The 22,690-nt window shown below is 37.3% G+C and overlaps 2 protein-coding genes across 2 annotated transcripts in view; both read left to right on the top strand.

Moving 5' to 3' along the window:
- LOC134666848 (protein O-mannosyl-transferase TMTC1-like) overlaps nt 1–22,690 on the top strand; it is a 311,630-nt gene that overhangs the window by 56,228 nt on the left and 232,712 nt on the right. The window lies entirely within an intron of this gene.
- Nucleotides 14,841–22,048, top strand: LOC134666974 (formin-A-like). The gene is made up of 2 exons (XM_063524284.1): nt 14,841–16,320; nt 22,041–22,048. Exons 1-2 carry the CDS (start codon nt 14,841–14,843, stop codon nt 22,046–22,048), a joined length of 1,488 nt encoding a protein of 495 aa, XP_063380354.1.

Raw genomic sequence — 22,690 nt, 5'->3', positions numbered from 1 at the left:
CAACGGGACTTAATCGCGTATTTAAGTTTTAAGATTTACCTCCGACGTTTCGAGGACGGCGTTGTCCCCGTGGTCTCGGAGAAGACTGGCTTAAGTTGACATCAACATCTTCTAGCCGCGCGAGTTTTTCGAACTACCCGCACTTGGTCTTGTTTATCAGTTTGAACGTTTTGCGCACTAGGGATGTCACTCTGTCGACACACAACACTAACGATATTTGATTTATCGACTGTCGATATTCTTTTCCGCTTACATTTACTAATGACTGGATTCCATGTGGATGAGATCTTAAAACCCTCGTCCCGATTAAAATTGCAATGTTTTTTTATTTCAATCGCTTCTCGCACTTTTCTACTGTAGAAATGGCGATCTGTGGAAAGGATTTTAGGGTTATGCAGCTCAATCCAGTGGTTTGGTCCTGACTCCAGCAAATGCACACAGACAGTCATATTATTAAATACCTACTAGTATTTTTTAATACAGTATTTTTAACACAACTTGTTTATCTTTAAAAGGCTTGATACATAATTATAATCACACTTCGCCATTGACAATGTTATTTGATTTATGTCTCAATCAAATTTTTGCGGTTAGATAAGGTGCTACAATTTGTCAGGCTTTTGACACTCACAAATCACCATAAAAATCTAAATCCCACTCGCGCCTGTTATCAAGATTACTGGCGGGATATCTCGTGATTGGCAACCCTGCGGGAAATCAATACAATATTGTATCGCGATATTTTACGCGGGTCATAAATCCGACACGGCCTGAGCTGTTTCGTTTTTATGGCGATTTCGGAGTATGAAGCTATTATGTGAGCAAAAAGTTAGAACAGATTCGTAAATATAATTACGCCTTACGGTACTAAGAACTAACCTGCAGTAAAATTATATTATGTTACACCTCGAAGACCGCAAACATATGTAACACGCTCGATTATAGGCGATATAATGGAGTTTTTTTTAATTAACATGTTGGTGGCAAACAAGCACACCGCCCGTTTGATGGTAACCGGTTACCGTAGCCTATGGAGATAAGAGGGGCCTGATGGCGACTATTCGAACAGTAATCATAACTTGACCATTTGTGAACCTTAATGTATTAGTAATAAGGTATACGTGTTGTAAGTTAACAGTAGGTGGTATTATAATGTAAATGCGAGGTTGGAGCCGACAAGTTAATGATGATGTCTGCACGTGTAGCAGAAGTTAGCCAAACTCCGGGTTGGGCGCCATTCGCCCTTCAAACTTGTTATTAATTTGACATTAATATTATACGTACGTTAAAAAGCCCGTTTTGCATGTGTATGATTACCGTTTACAATAATGCAAACAAATTTAGGGTATAGTGGGTTCAGCTAGGAAAGTTTTTGTTTTAAATCGTAGCACTTTTTCATTTTATAAATATGGTTGCCAAAAATTTCATCGATTTGAAAACTGACTAAACGATAAGAAAAAAACATCACGTTTGAAACGCGCCATTAAAACTTTGTATTTAATTGAACTACTACTTTTTTGTAAAACAAACTTAAATAACAATCACAATATTTGAGTAATAAATATATTATTATTGCTGAGAGATGCAAGGCGGTTGTCAAATCATAATCTGAGGGCTACCGCGAACCACGTTCGACGTGTTGCCTCCCTGTCACACTTGTTAATTCGTACGTAAGTGTGACAGAGAGGCAACACGTCGAACGAGGTGCGGTAGGACCTCAGATGTTTAAAGTTGGAATGCCACCCCCGAGACGATTTTAAATGCTAATGCCGACTCTTAAATTCCATTTAAGATTACGACTCGAGCTCCGTAGTCGCGGTACTTGTACACTGCTTACATACTGTGTGTGTGTTGACATTGTCTGACGGCTCGATTCGGAAAATGAATTAGATTTCTACTAGACTTCAACAACTTACGATACGGATAATTTATTTATTTATTTATTTAAACTTTATTGCACAAAACATAAAAATAATGTACAAATGGCGAACTTAATGCCTAATGGCATTCTCTACCAGTCAACCATCGGGCCAAACAGAGACATGTAAAAATTTAAAAGATATTTGTAAGATAGATATGTCAAATTTGGCTTTTCCGCGATTCTGGAGGTTCTCTTCAACGATTTCGACAAGTTATGACTTAGATATCCAAGTCACATCTAGTCGATATCTAATGTAGATCTAGTTGATCTCTAAATCGTCTCAAGATCTTGTGATTATCTCGAAATTCGAATAGGCCTGTGAGTTATTATTACTATAGAGAAGTCATACTAAACAGTGAAATTGTCGCTATCGCGACGTGTGCCACGCGACCAAAATGTCGCAAGCGCCGTAAAATTAATGGCGCTTACGCGTTTAGGTCGCAGAGATTCACGTTCCGCTTCTATTTCGTACATAAGTTCCGAAAAACTCATACTGGTGAAGTCCACAAGTCATGGCGAAAAATACTGGTTCCCTGTGCCGGCTGTCGTATACGTTATTAATAGTTAAATGTGTTAAGATAGAAAAATGACAGTGTTTTTCAATCATTAATCATATGTACCCTATAATATACCTACCTACCTATTTCGCTCCCCGCTGGGTACCTTATTGTGCTGTTTTATACATTAAAACTTCTACTTGATATGTAGTAGTGACGGTATTTTATTAATTTATTTTAAAATTTAAATCGCAGGCACGACTTTCACTATATTCCGCATGCACCAATCAGAGTGAGTGACTTTCAAGGTCGTAGTAAAATAATATCAAAACCGTAACAATTTGTTAGGTACGCAGTGTAGCCAATCCCGATGCCGTTACTGTAACAAAGGAGCAGCGTTAAATGAGTCACGGGCGGCAGTCTCTGAATATGCAATTAGGCTGAAATTTTAATTCGATTCTATTCTGTGCTAAGATAATGCCTTTGCTGATACTATATTGATTAACTTATAGCATTAAACAAAACAAAAAAAACATTAGACCAACCCAACTACAATTATAATTTTAGACACTAAAATTCATTCAGGCGTCACAACAGTTTTGTGCTGGGTCACCTTAGTTCTGGTGTAGAATTTGACACATTCCTACTGAACAGCCGAAATACCACACCCTTCGGCCAGAACTGCCAGAAATCTGTGTCCGTGATGGTTCCCAGCAGCGGCCGCGGCACGCGCACCACGAACGAGCTGAAGTGCACGTAAAGACTGGCTGGAACACTTTCAGCTCGTAACGGAGATCCGTTACGGAGACACTTATGGACGTGGCGCAAACACGCAGGCGATACGTAAAGTACCTTATTTTATTATAGTTTACTTATTCAATTAGAAGCAAGGTTTTCGCTTGTACAATGTTTTGATTATTTAATAAAGAATACTTGAGAGATTATTTGCAAAATTAGCTTTTGCCCGCAACTCCCAAATTTGTCCTAGAGGACAAATTTGGGTCCTAGAGGACTTGGAAGTCAGTAAATTTGTAGCACCCATTATGTGTCTAGTCTAGTCAACTCAAGGTAGGTATGCAGTGTACACTCACTAGAGCCAAGCGTTGAATAACCCAGTGACTTGGCTCTATTTTCGAATATTCGAAACTGAATTTTTAATTTGATTGCTTCGCTCGAACTTGGCGCTATTTACCCAAATTGTTATCATTTGGAAGCGTTTTAAATGGAATTATAAATATTTACAAAATACTTTCATTCCATCGTGTTCAAAATTTAATTGTTGGGTATTAAATTAGGCAAGTTAAGAAGTTGAAAAACCCGGAGGCGAAATTTTTCCCAGCAATTTTCATATGTCAGACATATGTTCTAAGGCAAATCGAATGATACCACACCCATTGCAATTTGTCAAATATATTACATATATAAATAATATAATTACATGCACTTAGCAGCAGAAGTGTACAAGCGGGTGAAGCGTTCTAAATGATCTTCACGCTCGTCTCTACCAAAACACCAAACATATTTTATTCGGCGTTTGTTATTAATAAATTGTAACCAACTACCTAGGTATTTATGTTGACATTTAATTTGATACGATTTTTGATGTTTCTTTCAAGATCACTCATACCTCGCCATGTTGACTAACATTATATTAATTCTTTTGCAAGTTGTGTATAGTTCAAGTTTATTTTTTAGGGTTCCGTACCCAAAGGGTAAAACGGGACCCTATTACTAAGACTTCGCTGTCCGTCCGTCCGTCCGTCCGTCTGTCACCAGGCTGTATTTCACGAACCGTGATAGCTAGACAATTGAAATTTTCACAGATGATGTATTTCTGTTGCCGCTACAACAAATACTAAAAACAGAACAAAATAAAGATTTAAGTGGGGCTCCCATACAGCAAACGTGATTTTTGACCGAAGTTAAGCAACGTCGGGCGTGGTCAGTACTTGGATGGGTGACTGTTTTCTTTTTGCATTTTTTCCGTTTTTTTTTTGCTTTAATGGTACGGAACCCTTCGTGCGCGAGTCCGACTCGCACTTGCCCGGTTTTCTCTCATGCGGTTTACTTTTTGTGAATCCTCCTATGTTAATAGAGACGCGACAGACGTACGTAAATGTTTTCATGTCAATTTATGAATAATACCAGAATATTTGTTCAATATTTCCATCAGAAAATATACTGCGTATATCAATACCGCGTTTCAATTGTACTCACATTGTATATTGTTTCCAATTTCGCTCTTATCTCCTATCTCGCGTACCGTCAAGACACAATTCAATATTGTATTCTAAATAATGCAGCATTATGTAAATATTGAAGCCAGATTGAAACTGTGTGATTCACATATGTAACGTGCGAGTGTCAAATTTTATATAAAAGAATAAATTAAAACTTTACCGTTTCCGGTAAGACTGGAACTTGCAACCTTTCCTTTGCGGTCCGATCGCTCAACCAACTGAGCTACGGCAGCTTACAAGAACCGGCACAGAGAACCCTTTTTTATGTGGAACGTGAATGAAATATTTTTTTTAAAACCCGTAGGGGTCGGATCAAAAACTAAGTACCTAATTAAGTCCGACTCACGCTTGGCAGCACATTTCTAATATGTTTTCCTGTCTTCTATATGTAACGGACTATTTTTAACCGACTTATAAATCTCAAAAGGAGGAGGTTATTATCAATTCGGTTGTATGTTTTTTTCGTGTATGTTTTTTTCAAAATTTTAGATCATAGTTTCGGAGATAAAGGGGGTAGTAGGTAGGTAGACAGACAGACAGACGCACGAGTGATCCTATAATGGTTCCGTTTTTTCCTGTTGTGGTACGGAACCCTAAAATATAATTGTAGTATCGTTACAGACGTATCTGCTGGAACAAAAATATTTTCTGTGTTGTTAGTAACAAGAGCCTTCATTAAACTGATATGGACACTGGACAGACGGATCGGTTAACACGATTTGTCAGAATACTCGTCCAATTATTTATTTTTATTTTATTTTATTTTATTTTATTTTATTTTATTTTATTTTATTTTATTTTATTTTATTTTATTTTATTTTATTTTATTTTATTTTATTTTATTTTATTTTATTTTATTTTATTTTATTTTATTTTATTTTATTTTATTTTATTTTATTTTATTTTATTTTATTTTATTTTATTTTATTTTATTTTATTTTATTTTATTTTATTTTATTTTATTTTATTTTACCAACTTTACATTGACAGTTAAACCAAACATGCAAGTTAGCTGTAACACAATACTGTGGAGGTTTCGCTCATACCTGTGTACCTACTTATTGTACATGATATACGGACATTACAATACATACTAAATATAAACACATACCGTATCAAAGAAGCCACTGGGCCCTGTATTTTTGGGAGCATTAGCTTAAGAATATTTTTCATATGCTTTTATTTTTCATATATTTTTCATATGGTTTCCCATCACTCCTTCATTTTATCAAGCACTTTTTAAAAGGATAACTCATTCTGAAACCTAAATTATAAAACAGTGTCTATTTCTTTTTCCACAAAAAGTCTAAGAGAGAGATGAACACGCGAAACCATGTAAGAAAGTATACCTAATAACCCAACGTACAACATACCGCTATTCATAGTTAATGCGGTACTTTATGGTTGCGATTAGGACGGCTAGGGAGATAAAATTTTGTTTTTGCCTCAACGAAATGAAGGCCAGGACACCTATCTTTTATTCCACTTTCTTAGTATTAAATATATAGATATTATTAACATTTTAAATCACCGCTGGGCGAGTAACTATAAATATCGCCGTGTCTCTTTTATTTACACGGGAGTGCTTATCTTTTGTTCGTGTTTATAGCCGATAGCTCATAGCTTACTAGCTCGCGGTGGGACCAGTGCCTAACTGAGTCCTCGCCTGCGCGGTACGGGGGCGACGGGGCCGGACGACTAAGGGTGGCGGGGAAGGTGCGGGCGGCAGCCTTCTGGGCACACTGCCCATCCATCGGCAGTGACTTGGGGGACGTTTTTTATTTATGTATAGGCTTTTTATTTTAAGTTTATTTAGTTTAGAGATAGTTTGTATTTTTATTTTAAGCTAATTTAATGTTTTATATTTACTTAATAGTGTTGTAATAAAATTTTGCCCACACAAAGAAGTAAAAAAAAAATTTCAACCAAATGGCTCATCTGTTTCAAACAAAAAAAGATATCTAATAAAATCTAAAAGATACCTATCTAATGAAAACAAAAACGTGCGACAAAAACAAAAGATAATCATTCCATTTCTATTCTGACACTTCATCTCGCGAAAGAAAAGACATTCCCAATGACATTGATATATTTCCTCGAAGGGAGAAAAGAATAATTCATATTTCACAAAGAGCAATGCAGAAAATGCACATTTTGTTTAAAGTAGAATTCGTGTAGTTTTGCAATTCAAACTCCCTCATATCGGTTAACGGACGAATGGTTTGAACCCGCGAGTGTTAGTTGTGAGCGGTAAGCGGAATCATAGCGGAGCGGAAATTTACGTGAGTAGGCATAGCAGGAACACGGTGGGCACAGCAGAAATACATTTTGCAAACCAACCTATAATTTGTTTTGTTACTGAAAACTTAAGCAATATTTTTTAATCAGACCTTATTATACAATCGATGAATACTTTGCTAATGCACTAGATTAGACATATGTAGTAGAATTATTATAATTTATTTTTATCTAAATTGACATTCAGTATTTGACATATTTTATTTATTTTTTACTGTTAAAAAAATATTCATTAAACTTGTGCTGATGAAGATAATAATTTTATGTGAACTTATTTTAAATGTAAATACTGTTTCAATGTATATTTGCATGTATACTTGTATACTTATAGCAAATAAATTATATGACTATGACTATGACTGTGCCTATATGACCTGCATTACAAAAAAAAAATCAAAAACATCTTGAAAACATAATGTGTCTAAATAATCTAAATATCGCTTAAACTACATATTTGCAACAGTTGCACTTATTCGCTCAAAGAGCACACTCTTATTCATTCTCATGAAATTTTATAAGTACTGCTTTGTAAGTTTTTGTAAGCTGTTTGATTTGTTGATAATTAAATAAATTTATCCGTGATTCAGTTTTTGGACATTTTACCTTCACGGAGTCATGTCGTTTCGCGAGGTTTATATAGGAGCTTACAGAACCACCAGTTTATTTATTGACTATTTATACTTGTTTTCAACCGCTTATGCCTTGCACCAGCCTCGCATGGCTTTCTGATACAGCGGGCACGGAGCGAGTAGCATTTGTGTTAGCACAGTGCAATGCCGACTAACACTATTTTACTGAATTATTTGTTCAGTGGTCAGCGCATTTCGTGTGATTCATCACATTGTTATTGCAAATAAAAGTCATTTTAGTGTGAATGATAAAAGGATTCTACACACATACATTTTGAACTTTCAAACTAACAATAGATCGCAGTAAAGGTCAATCGCCCACAAAATCACGTTAGAAATAGGTACATGACTTACTGCTACATGCCTATTTTTGGCACACTATTAAAAATTCCAGATACGTCGTACGCATTCTTAATTTACATAAAAGTGCTTAGATTGTTACTATTGTAAAAATTTAAGCATATTTTGATAGCAAACGCTTATGAATTAGGCGTCGCACGGGTTTCTTATACAACGGCCACGGAGCGAGGAGCGAGTAGCATTCGTGTTAGTACACCGCAACGCTGTAACACTATTCTACTGAGTTATTTGGTTCGTATTAACGGCAAGAACTGTAAGTTTAATTCACACTTTTTTTGATATATTTTGCACCTATAAGCTTATCAAATTGTAAGTCGTTTGCACATTATAGCATTGGAAAAAAATACAGGTATCTGTTAAGGCTGTATTCTCATTTTACAATTTGTTAAAGTTACCTTATATCACTTTCCTTACTGGGAAATTTTTGATGAAAATTTGTTTTGTGATGTGTGTCGACTGTTGATATGCTTGTTGCGTTGATGTGATTTAAAAAATAATCGCCGTTGCTTATGACTTAAACCATAATAGTCCTGGTATGACTTTCTGATACAGTGGGCATGTTAGCACGGCGTAAAACAACGCTTTGCTGGCCGCATTCTTGACAAAGAGCCGTTTGTTCTACACATGGGACATTACTTGCAGCCTTGTTCTGAATAAAGGATATTTGGTTATGTCGTAATGGGGTGTGAATGTGATTTAGAGTTTGCAAGTTGATTAACTGACTACGGCGAAACCAAAATGAGGGCTTATGGTTTTTGCGACGTACAACATTAAAAATATAGCCTAAGAAAATGCATATTGCTTAAAATATGTAACGTATATTATGAAGTAAGTACGCTAAGCACGTAGAATGTCGTACATCGACCCGCCTTTTTAACCGACTTCCAAATATCAAAGAAGGAGGTTATCAATTCGGTTGTAAGTATGTTTTTTTTATGTTTGTTCCTATCTCTATTCCACGCGCGTAATGTCACCGCCTATGATGCCGGCCTGGTGCTGCCCAAAGTGAATTTTAAAGGCCATATTCTATTTTTAGCATATTATGAAGAAAGAGCCCGAATAAGAGTTCTAGATTAAACTGAAACAAAGGAAAATGAACCTTAATATCTAAATATTTTGGTTTAAATTTCAATGTCTAACACTCGGTATGGTGGGCAGGACTTGGTTCGGTATGTATACCGGGTGTGGCCTGTAATATGAGCAAAAAATTAAACTGTAGGCTGTACTCCTCATACTGACCAACATTTGTTCAGCGACTTTTAAAAATAACTTGTGGTTTGATTTTTAATACACTTTAAAGTTTATTCTAAGACGCAATGTATTGCGAATTTTGTTATGTTTAAGGCATGACAAGCAACGTCAATCACAATGATGGCGTGGCGATGGCGTCCACTGAAGACAATATTTATTTTGTATGAAAAATAGGGAGTCTAAACACTTCATAATTTTTAAAAGTGTCAACGTTTGAGGAGTACAATCTATGTTTTAATTATTTGCTCATGTTACAGGTCACACCCGGTATATAGGTATAACCAATAAAACACAAGTTCGGTCATAACCAACCGCTACTATAGGGGACGCGGTTGTAACTTCCGCTATCATTGGGGTTAATTGAATTTGTTTGAGAGGCTTTGGTTAGTTATGTAGTTACATTTTGATGATTATTTGTGATGTTTGATTTGGAAGTTTGAAACTAACTTGAGACTTAAAGGTGGGTAAAGGGAGGGAGGAGTTGTATGATCGAATTTAAACTGTTGTGAGGAGTTGTATGTTTTGGTTTTTAAAGAGAAAGCAACGAGCACAGTACCTAATAGTCCTAAAGTTGCAGGTGTCCGTAGTCAGGCCGTATAAAAAATGTTGATATTTACCGACATTTGGAAAGCATTGGTAGCCTCGTATTTGTAGGACGTGTGACTTTCAAACCGACAATCCGTTTTTATTAATAGGGAAGTACAAGACATGGATATTTTTCCTCCTGGCTCTACGGACGAAGACTCGGACAGAAATGAGTAATGAAACATAAAAACACACGGGACTTCTTGCTCTTATAGCTCCACAAATAAGATAGTTTCAGATATTTTTGCGGCCTTCGTTGTGTAACATATTATTGCCGATGACTCTACTAGCTCCGACAAGGCTCCCTTTAATAAAGTATCAATAAATTACCAATCCTAAACACATGATTTATCGCGTGTAAAATATAGATAGGCCTCTAGTTAATCACATAAATGGTGGTCCACATCGTAGTAACAAATCACAACATCACCGCACATATTCATTGTGCCCATTTAAGGGACCCTTGAAGCAATCTGCGCAATTGACGACCCCTATAAAACACGCCCACAATAGGATTCATTTGTACTTAATATTTACCCACTTAAGGGCCCTAAGGCTTTGTCCAGATTAAAGTGACAACCAGGACACTTTGTAAGTACCTATATATTTTTTAGGGTTCAACGAAAAACGGAACCTTATAGGATCACTCGTGCGTCTGTCTGTCTGTCCGTCTGTCACAGCCTATTTTCTCGGAAACTACTGGACCAATTAAGTTAAAATTTGGTACACATATGTAAATTAGAGACCTAAAGATAAACATGTATTTTATAACTGTAAAATACATAAGTTCGAATTTAATTAAGAAAATTGACAAAAATTAACCATTTCCCCCCTTTATCTCCGAAACTACGGGGTCTAACCTATAAATGACAAGTTCACCTATTAGAAATGTGCAGTCAAGCGTGTGTCGGACTTATGTACGGACACAGAATAAATAATAGTACTACCGTACAGAAAGGAAACTTCCTACAAAACCGAAGTTTGACAGCGGTTCAGGGTCGAATCATGCTATCCCTTTCTAATATATGACACTATCCCTTTCGGCTATTTAGGGTTGTCAAAATTCAAGTGATTATCTTATCTGTGGTCGTGCACGCAGAAGGAAGTCAAGTGGTGCCAACCCTAATAATTGCTCGGAGCAATGCTGAGCCGAGCGGAGCCGAGTTTGACCGATCTCAGGAGTTTCGCACCCCTGGTACGGAACCCTTGGAACGCGAGTCCGACTCGCACTTGACCGGTTTTTTTTACTTAAGGCCTGTTGTTAAAATAATTATGTTCGATAATGTAGGCTAGTATAATTCGCTTTCGGTGGTCAGATAGGATAAAGGGTCTGTTTTTTTCTGCCTATTATAAAGTACTCCCCTAATGTGTTTTCTCTACTATTTCCTATAGACTGTATTTCTAGCTGAAATATGACTCCAACACAAAATTACTTAAATCCACACATAAATTACAAAATGAATTATGAAGGTATGAATGAATTATCAAGTAGGTAGGGTATTAAATTTTTTTTATCGTATAAGTATCGACGTTTGACTTCGTTTTTCTCTTAACTCCCAATCTTCTCTTGAAAAACAATCCCGTTTATTTATCAAAATTCCATGCAGAATTCTAATTCGGTCATTAAGAAATGTTTCCCATTCGGTCCGTCACCTAAAGTGCCATGTAAACTAGCCCCTAAAGGGAGGGTTCGGCATTAAATCCCAGTATTTATAGGGGACACTACATCTGTCCGGGATTATCAATAAACGACGGTCGGGATTTTAAAGTAAACGGTTAATTATTACTTGGATATTCAAACGATTGCGGTTTAATTGCGGTTCCGAACCGTGTTTCAAGTTAGCTCGCAAAATAATACATGGATTTAGGCATCGGAGCATTCGGAGCACATCACACGGTAAAATTATAGTAAGCTATGGAGTCGATAAGTATTAACATTAAAATAAGAGTCATACCCATCTTCATACTCATTTAGTAATTCTCATATTTTATTCCCTGCCATGATTTTGTGTAATGTAATATTATTATTAACCTATGTTCAGCAGTGGACGTCTTATGGCTGAGATGATGATGATGATGATGAATATTATTATTTGAAGAGCTCGTCTTATAGAAATCGTAGTAAATTGTAATTTTAATAAGTTAACAATTATTTCTTATAAAACGCAGCTTCATGCCTACAATCAGCTCAATCGCAAATCGCAACAATATAATATCTATCAAATGAGTACCAATATTTAGCCAGGTGGTACATTTGAAATACAGCAAGAACTATGGAATTTTAATATAATAATAATTACGTTATGTTATAAGTAAATATTTAATTATTTCGCAGGACGTTCATAAATAAAAATTAAATAATTTTTACACAGTTAAATCTATTCCCACGATAAGCTCAATAAGGCTTATGTTAAGGGTACTAGACGACGAAATATATTAAAATATATAATTATATATGAATTCTTATATTCAAGCAGGCATTTCAGGGTGAAGTTAATAAATAGGCTCATCCTCATACCCATTTATTAATTTCACTTTAATTTTAATGTTAATTATCGACTCCATGGCTCCCTATAATCTTAGATCTTAGGTACCGTGCAGTGAAAACTCCGATGCCTAGAAATGAGTGGATGTAGAACAGGTTTCACCACTTGTTTGCGTACAATATGAGTTTGTTGAGGTGCCTTTGATTCTCAATAACGCTCCTTGGAAATTGGATTGTGAAGTGTCGTTAAACTTTGCTTTGAACATGAGTGTAATTCGTCTGTTGACTTTGACCTTCGTTTTCATTATAAATGCGTGTTCTAAATACTCGTATAATAATTTGAAGAAGAAAATGATTTATACATTTTCTGAGTCATTCAATATTATATTCTTTGGTGGTGTTTCGGCTCCGATTTTTCTCGGAATCACTGCATTTTAGTAATATGCTAATATGTCTACATAGATAAAATCTTAGTAATTTCCACGTTTTCACGTTTAATCAAGGAAAAACTAACTGCGATATTATATTATATTATATTCTATTCTATGTAGCCATTTATTTCAAATTTTTGGGTTCAACGGTTTTTAAAATGATATTATCTTTTTTTTTGTAAACTACAAACTATACAGTTCGGTGTGCCTCTTGGCATAGGCCTCCTCCAACCTTCTCCACTGTACTCTGTCTTCTGCAAGTCTGGACCTGTAAGGCCCCAAGGTTAAGCGGATTTTATACACCCATATTACATTTGGCCATATATCTGTAGGCCTTATTTAATTGCGTATAGGCTTTGGAAAAGGTATAAAGTAGCTATTAGCAGGCGTGGCTCACTCCGCGATTTCGTCGTTTTGCAACAAGTACATCCTTTCGGCACCAATTTTGGTGGCTAGCCATAAGCCGCGCGTGGCGCTGTCGCCACCTAGCGGCCATATCTGTCTTGATCGTAACAGACGCGTTTTGTTAGAGATTAATTGAGTCTTCTGTACCTACTACTATTATTTATTATGTGTTATTAGTACTTACCTGAGATAATATATGCTGTATTGAGTACCTACAAATATTTGTTTATGATTCTTGGAACATATTTGTTTAGTCCTCGTCTTAAGATGTTGTAGCAGACAACTAAGATATTGTGAAAACAAACAAATACTTAATTTGAATTGAATAGGTTTTCTAAGAAGTTATTGTCTGGGATTTGTTGTTATAGGTATAATTATAACAGTTGCTATGAGATATATCGAAATCAACTAAGTATTTGTAACAAATATCTGAAAACGTTATGTGGCTTTCCATTAGATAAGAGACTGTTGAATTGACTTTTGTCAAAATAAGCACGGACTGCCCAATTATTATATAATATTACCGGAAACGTATGTACCTATAGTTTGGATTTCCATCAGGTACCTAGTGCAATCACAGAGCTAACATCACTCAAGTCCGATTTGTGCAAACGTGCGGTTTTTTTGATAGCAAACATGTGAGATCTGTACGGTTACCATCAGTTTGTCACTGACATAAACGCCGTCGAGAACGTAATTTACTTTCTATACATCCCGTTTGCACTAATATGCGAGTGCGAGCGAGATGTATAGAAAGTAAATTACGTTCTCGACGGCGTTTATGTCAGTGACAAACTGATGGTAACCGTACTGTAAGCGAAATTTAAGGGGCTGGTGGAGTAAACGTAACCATTTCCCAGCCTGGTAACATCGCGTTTCTTGAAGCCTAGAAACCCATTACAGATGTAGTGCATAATTGTTTTCCATCGCTTTTTATTCGGAAACGTTCGTATTTGTCATGCTAGTTCAGTCAAGCTCAGTACTTTTTATACTGAGACTGACTGAAATACCAAAGCACGTTCGTACGTTTACGTGGAAATACGATGGAAAATAAATATGCACTTCATAATTCTTTTTTTACCTGGCAACACTGGCCGGGACCAAACGTCAAATTAGCTCTGCGTATTTAAATAAGTAATTATAATTATTATAATGGAATAATTAACAAGTTATGGTGATAAATAGAACCTGCACGTCGCAATTATAGTGCTGTATCATTATCTAAAGTGTTACATTAACATAAGAAGAAATATATTGACGACAAAAAACATGGAAACTGTCAACGATGTAACGTTCCAGATTTAAAAATTACACCGTTTTTGCCTGTATTTCACCGAAGATTTTACAGATGAGTATTGTTTTCATAATTTATAAGCCTAGTTTTTAGTTTATTTCTAATTGTCATACTTTTTTTGCTACCTTCATACGATTTGAGGAGAACTTTGTTTAAAACATAACAGGATTTTAACATACCTAAATATCTTAATTCATTCTTAAATCACCTTAAGAACCATTAAATCATACCCTGCGGTAAGCAGTTAACTTATAAAACAGCAAATTATGAAATTTATTGTATAAATTCTAAGAAGCTTATCACAGTTATCACTTACAAATCAAGTCATTTGTAGTTTACATTTTTTTTTAAATCACTATATTCTGTTAGAAGCATTGAATTTCATTCATCTATTTTGCTCAGATGTCATACACTACCAATATGTTTACAGCTCAAACTACTAAGATGACTACACGCAGGGATGTCCTGGTTGCTAAAATGCAGCAATTACAGAAAGAACTGAAAACAGCCGAAGAATTGAACAAAAGACTCCTTCAAGAACAGGAAGAGAGTGCAGAGCAATTTGAGCAAGTTGTTAGAATAAACACAACCCTCAAGTCTCAGCTCGCTAACCAGGATGTTGAGTTCGAAGACATGCAGGGGCAGCGGGATGAACTTCAAGCTGCCGTTGATCAGTTCAAGAATTGTCAGGAGATACATGAGCAGGCATTACAACGCATCCAGGACTTAGAACAGCAGCTGGAGGAGTCAGAAACAAAACATAGTTGCAAGTATTGCTCCGGCCACTCCGGACTGCGAGACAATAATTTAAGTATTTTTGCTGAAATTAATAGCTTTGATGTAGATTCAGTCGATGATAGCATAGGGTTCTCCCCAATGGTAGAAACAGTAGATTTAAAAAGTTCTGTGCACATTGAAGGCAGTAGTGATATTAGAGTCGCACTGAAAGGATCCAAAAAAATAAAAAAATATTTAAAACTCAGTAGATTCATAAAGAAATCTAAACTTTTGCTAAAACGCCATAATTCAATATTCAAAATGATACAATCCAAATGTAACAGTGTCGCCTTAAGCGATGAACTTCTAAACTGCCAATACCAACTAGACCGGACAGTAGAAGAATTGAGTCATCGCTCCGATGAACTAGAAAAATTAGAATTAAAGTTGAAAAACTTAAATAATAGAGACGAACTGTCAAGTAAAGCGTTACAGGAATACATAGCCTTTATGAATAATGTTCTAGAACCGGGGAGCGGCTACACTCTGCGTATGGACTCGCCGCGGCCCCCGCCCCGCCCCGCCACGCCGGACTCGCCCGCGCTGCGCGCCGCCCTGGCCGCGCCGGGCTCGCCCGCGCTGCACGCCCTGTTCGCGTCGCGCGCCGCCCGCGCGCCCGAGCTGCGCGGCGACTCCGAGCCCGCCCCTCGCGTCGCGGATCCGGCGCCCCTGCCGCCATCGTCACCGCCGAGCCGAGCCGAGCAGGTTCCATCGGGGCCGGGCCGAGCCGAGCCGACTCCGTCGCTGCCGTGCCTCGTCGAACCGGCCCCTTCACCGCCGAGCCTTGTCAAGCTGGCTCTGTCGCTGCTGACCTACGTCGAGCCTGCGCCATCCCCGCCGAGCCCTGTCTCGCCAGCTCCATCGCCGCCAGGCCTCCCCTCGCCAGCACCAGCGCCGCCCCGCCTCGGGTCTGGGGCGGCCCCGCCGCCGCCGCCGCGCCGCCCGCGCGCCGACGGCCGCCGCACGCTGCTGTACTCGGACGAGGTGGGCGCCGGCCTGGGCGTGCTGCTGGCGCAGCGCTTGTCGCAGGGCGTCGTCAACCACTGTCACCCGGGCGCCTCTGTCGATCGTTTGATCGAATCTATTTCTGCGGGCGAGTTTGACCGCGACTCGACGCTTGTAGTTTTATTAGGGAATAGTTTAGACTGTACTAAGCGAGATATCTTAAAATTATCCGCTACGCTGTCGGCGATTGACCGGGGAGAGGTTGCTAAAATAATTATCTGTGCGCTCCCTTATAGAATGTCGAGCAAGGTCAATAAGAGGGTATTTCATTACAATTCTTTATTGTATAACCTTTCCTTGTACAGTAGTACGATTTCGTATTTTGATACGAATAAATTTATAGAAGATTTTGTTATGCCCCATAAGAGGACCTACCTACCGAGAAGATGTCTTGTAGAGTGTGCTAACCTGTTAGCATATAATATTGAAGACCCCGTCGTGGCTAGCACGGCGTCTAATAGCCTTAAGTCGCGTAGTATTTTACGCCTTGGTAGCATAGGGTTTGAGATGGAGCCGCCTGGTGATTTGAATTTAAACTAATCGCTACGACAACGTGTGCACCAGCCGGCTCCGTTCATATTGATCACTGTGATGCTAGTATGTTTGGTAAAACCAATTTATTGAACTTAGTTCATCAAAATATCCAAGGATTTACCTGTAAGGAACACGAAATTGATTTGTTTATACAGTACTCGAATATTGACATTCTCTGTATAACTGAGCACTGGCTTAAAGATCATGAATTTATGTTTAATTTCAATAACCATAGTATAGTAAGTTCATTTTTTAGGAGATCTTGCAATCGCGGCGGGTCATTGATAATGGTAAAACATAATTTAAAAAGTAAGGAGCGTAAAGACATTGTTGACATGTCAGTGGAACGCCTTATAGAACTTTCTTGTGTTGAATTGGAACAATTTATAATTATATGCGTGTACAGGCCCCCATCGGCAGACTATAACTTATTCGAATCGGTCATAGATGAAGTACTTAGTAGTGTTTTTGGAAGTCATAAAAAAATAATTGTATGTGGTGATTTCAATATTAATTTGCTAGAAAATTCGCCATTATGTGGAAGGTTACTAAATACTTTTAAATCCTTCAATTTAGTCAATTTATTTTGTGAACCCACTCGAGTCACAGCAACCAGTGCTACATGTATAGATAACATCTTTAGTAATAATGACGCGATTAGTAAATCTGTTATTAACAACCTAAGTTCTGACCACTGTGGACTAAAAGCTTCTTTCAGCGGGAAAACTGAAGAAATTCCTCAAGATACTTTGTGCAGGCCGATTTCCGAAAGTCGCCTCGGTTTATTCAATCGTAATATTACTAAACAATTATGTTGTCTTTCATGTACCCAGGAAAACCCTGACTGTTTGAGTTCCGAGTTGTTTAATTGTATTAAAAAGGAATTTGATGCCTGTTTCATTCAGAAAAAGGTGCAAGGCAAGGCTAAGACTAAATTTAGCGACTGGGCTACACCGGATATTCACGAGAAAAGACGCCGGCTCTACGACTTATATGATTTAAAGGCAACTGATAAAAGCCCGGAATTTCTAGAGTACGTCAAAAATTATTCTAAATCTTTTAAAATGTTGTGTGTCGCCGCTAAAGCCGATTATTTGTCGAAAAAGATCCTAAATTCCAGCGATAAAGTCAAAACTGTATGGCAAGTTATCAGTAATGAAACTGGAAAACGTAAACTGAAGGATCCGCACTACAACCTACGAATTGCTGACACTTTAGTAAGTTCCGACCGTGAAGTAGCAGATCATTTTGAGCGGTTTTTCTCGAATATCCCGGTAGAAACAACAAGATCCCTTAATTCATCGCCAGACGTCGCTGAAGAAATTTTGAAGACAAATGTGGCAGAATGTACAGAAATCTTCAAATTTTCGTATGTCTCATCGAATATAGTTCTTAAGACTTTTAGGTCTTTAAATTTAAAGAAAACAGAAGATCTTTGGGGCCTGTCTGTCAAAGTATTAGATTCCATCATTGAGTCAATTACACCATACTTAGCTGAGATTTTCAACAGATGCATTGATGCTGGTATTTTTCCAGATATTATGAAACATAGCAAAATTATCCCTCTGTTTAAATCAGGAACGAGAACAGATCCCACGAACTTTAGACCGATTTCAATACTACCGGCATTAAGCAAAGTGTTCGAGAAACTTATTCTGAATCAACTATTGTCACATTTCAACAGAAACAAACTGCTTGATAGCAATCAATTTGGTTTCACCAAAGGTCGATCAACTACTGACGCCGTTGCGGTACTTCTAAAACACATCTTTGATGCTTGGGAAAAAGCTCAAGATGCTGTTGGAATTTTCTGTGATCTGTCAAAGGCATTTGATTGCGTTGATCACGAAAATTTAAAGAGAAAATTAAGCCGCTATGGGATAAAAGCTAGTGCCCTTGACCTGGTCTCATCGTACCTTTCGGATAGAACTCAGCGAGTAGTTATTAATGGAACTCAATCGGCGGGGTCCCCGGTAGCCCTCGGAGTGCCTCAAGGTTCAATTCTTGGTCCCTTCCTGTTTTTGGTATACATTAATGACTTACCAAAAGTTGTGCAAGATAGACATGATATAGTGTTATTTGCAGATGACACTTCCCTTATATTTAAAGTGGACAGAAAGGAAAATAGCTTCGAGAGCATTAATGACGCGCTATCTACCATTGTAAACTGGTTTACGGCAAACAATTTGCTTTTGAACGCCAAGAAAACCAAATGCATCAAGTTTACGCTACCTAACGTCAAGCAGGTAAATAACGGCAAGATTAAAATAAAAGGTGATACGCTGGAATTTGAGGACCGAACTGTTTTCCTGGGAGTCACTTTAGACTCCAAACTGCAATGGCATGCACATATAGGCACTCTAGCCGGAAAACTTAGTTCAGCAGCCTATGCAGTGAGGAGAATCAAACAGCTGACAAACGTAGAGAGGGCCAGGCTGGTATACTATAGTTACTTCCATAGTGTTACATATGTCTTATGGAATTCTGTTGTGGGGAAAAGCGGCAGATATTCAGACAATATTTGTGCTGCAAAAACGAGCTGTACGTTCCATCTATGGACTGGGCGCTCGAGTATCCCTAAGAGAGAAATTCAAAGAAGTTAACATTCTTACCGTTGCATCTCAATACATACTAGAGAATATTATGTATGTTCGGAAAAACATCCACGAATTCAAGGTTAACAGTGATATCCATAACTATAACACTAGAAACAAACATAAACTTGCCGTGCCCGCCCACCGCCTCCGTAAGGTTAGTACGTCTTTCGTCGGGAACTGTACACGTTTTTATAACAAAGTCCCCACTGATGTAGTGAATTTACCACTTCACAAATTTAAGTCGCACATTAAGCACTCCTTGTTATGTAAGGCGTACTACACTGTAAATGATTTTATAAACGATAGAGATGCTTTTAAGCCGGTAGCTTGATTGGTTTCATTAGTATAATAAGAATTAAATAAATATTGTTTTTTTTTTACACTGAATTAAATATGCTAGTGTCCAGTAGAATTGACACATGAGACAATGATGTTCTCGCTTGATTATATTGTTTAATTTAATTTTAGTTTTGGACACTTGGAGACCTTATACATCTCTAAGTACATATTTATTTATTTGATTTTTATTTTTGATTGTACATACTTACCTATATTTTTAATGTTTCTGACACTTAGAGACCTTTACATCTCTAAGTCAACTTAGGCTAGTAATTATGTGAAGCTATATTACTGTCTTTTTATGTAACATATGAGCACAAAATGCCGTGTCTTACAGCTACATGTTATTACTATTTTAATATTAATATAGGCCGGTAGCTTGAACATGTCATGCTCGCTTAAAAGTCTTTGCTTACGGTGGCGTTGTTGATCGGGTCGCCACTTTCCCGAATGAAGGTTGAGGGAGGCGATGGCTGAGATACGCGTCATACTCGTGAACGGGTGCTGTTTGTGGAGACTGGTCTGTTAAGCTAACACGAGCTATTATACTTAGTAACTTTTATTAATTAATTACAGTGAGACGCCTCATTCTGTTCTCGTATGTTTCTTTTCTTTTAATGAATGTATTAATTATACAGGATATTGACTCTTGGAGACCCTATACATCTCTAAGGATAACTTGATAAACTATATAATCTTATAGTTCTGACACCTAGAGACATTTACACCTCTAAATATTATAGATTTTTTGTGTGTGTTTTTTTATCTGTATTTTGTATGTAATTCGACATTAAGAGACCATATACATCTCTTAGTAATTGTAATACGTTAGATTGAATTGTTAGTTTTAATTTATAAAATTGTTGATGTTATTATTTTTGCTTTTATGTAAATTCAATGTTGACGTGTAAAAGTGCCCTTGTGGCCTATTTGCTGAATAAATGTTGATATTTGATATTTGATATAAAACGAGTATGTAAAATGGTCATAAAAGTCAAACTGCAGTCTTACATATATTTATATGTACTATTAATACGAGACTGTTCAATATTATATCTTGCTCTAAACTGCCATACGGCTCGATTCGGGAAATGAATAAGAGATGCACTAGATATGAAATAGTAATGATATGTGACGTTCCACGGAAAAATGTACCTTATGGCGGCTGGCGCCATGATTCGGTAAATTAATTAGATTCACTAGATATGAAATAGTAAAGTTATGTGACGTTCCACGACAAAAGGTCCAAAAGGTTGAAGACCGGTCTGGCCTAGTGGGTAGTGACCCTGCCTGCTAAGCCGATGGTCCTGGGTTCGAATCCCAGTAAGGGCATTTATTTGTATGACGATACAGATATTTGTTCCTGAGTCATGGTTGTTTTCTATGTATTTAAGTATTTCTATATTATATATGTCTGAGTACCCACACCACAAGCCTTCTTGAGCTTATTGTGGGACTTAGTCAATCTGTGTAAGAATGTCCTACAATATTTATTTATTTAAAAGGTACCTTATGGCGGCTGGCGCTTACGTCGCATAGCGCCGCAATAATATTGTAGCGACATTAATAATCGTAAGCCAACCGCCATAAGGTACCTTTATTCGTGGGACGTCACATATCTTTACTATATCGTATCTAGTTAATCTCTAATTCACTTTCCGAATCGCGCCGATACATTGGTTATAACAAATGGCTATCAGCGTTTGCTTCGAGTGTAGGTACCTATGTCGAGAACAGCGTAGCGTATACGCTCCGCGGCCCTCGGGTTACAGACATGCAAGCAAAATATCCATAAAAAACTTGTTCGTACACGTTCTCGAAGCACAAGACATACTAATTTTATACCGTTTACCGCCTCAAAGCGCCCCAGTTCGCAAATTGTTTTTAAAACCGTCGATTATCAAGATAAAGTTGCGAGTTTCTGAAAAATTCCAGACGCAAACTTGCGCCCCGGGGGAGAAAAAGTTACATTACTTTACAAGTTTTATGTGTGCTACGAAATTGAGCTCTAACTTGAAGTTATTAAGGTTGATTTTAGATTGAAATTTGGAGGGGATTGGAAGTTTTTGAGGTTATAAGGATACTTACAAGAGTAACATCTTATTTGAAAATTACGGAATAGGCCTCATTTATTTGTCTTATTTATCGTTGGATGCAGTATGTTCGAGTTTGGCAGTTTGGTGGATCAAGTGAATGGCTCAATCTGGGTTTATTAATGTAGGTTTTTTATGCGCGGACCGTACAGTACTAGAATGACACTTGAGACGGGGTCGACCGTCTAGTGGCGCTCTCATTAGGGGGATTGTGTTTTATAATAAACCAATTATTTTGTGTATAAATCAGTATATTATTACCGTAGTCCTACTAATTCTCAAACTTTGGTCTTTTGCAGATTCCTAGTTTTATTTTGCATAATTTTTGCTTTACGTATCAACTAAACGGCAAATGTTGGCCACATTTTCCCGTTATCAATTCACTTTTCAGTTCACCAGCTCCGTGGATACTTTTATAGTTTCCTTTTGCCCTTTTCCCTATAGCCAGCTATTTCATCTATCAGCATTACAACACGTAACTTATTGTTATTAAGTTTTATTCTGCTACCTAAAAATTGTCTGAAAGAGATCACATTTTAGCGCAAAGACCGCCTGCTGTTTATCTCTTCTTGAGTTGCTGTATTCATTTTATATTGTTTTCTGTATTGAACTGTTCTATACAGAGTAGGTATTTGTATTGTATTGTACCTAATCATTAAAAAGTAGACATATCTATAAATATTTTTCAACATATGTTCAATCCGTGTGCTCACAAACACAAACTATTATAACTCCGAAGTGGTTGATGTTGGTAGTTTCTATTTCAAATCTAGATTATATCAACAGTTAGATAACGAGTTTGACCAAAACAATATCGGAACAGCAGTTAGGGTAAAGCGGGTTTTCCACCGCGAACGAGCAATGAGCGAGAGATGGCTAAGCGGAGCGGACTTCGTTGTTAAAAAATAGGTTTGCGTTTCCACCAACAAAGAGTTTAGTTGTTTGATTC

The sequence above is a fragment of the Cydia fagiglandana genome, chromosome 8, assembly GCF_963556715.1.
Source record: "Cydia fagiglandana chromosome 8, ilCydFagi1.1, whole genome shotgun sequence".
Lineage (NCBI taxonomy): Eukaryota > Metazoa > Arthropoda > Insecta > Lepidoptera > Tortricidae > Cydia > Cydia fagiglandana.
The sequence above is the reverse complement of the archived record's forward strand: the minus strand, read 5'-3'. Positions and strand labels throughout refer to the sequence as shown.

What these genes read in the sequence shown, in the direction of transcription:
- LOC134666974 (XM_063524284.1), top strand. Translation starts at nt 14,841, where the DNA reads ATGACTACACGCAGGGATGTCCTGGTTGCTAAAATGCAGCAATTACAG.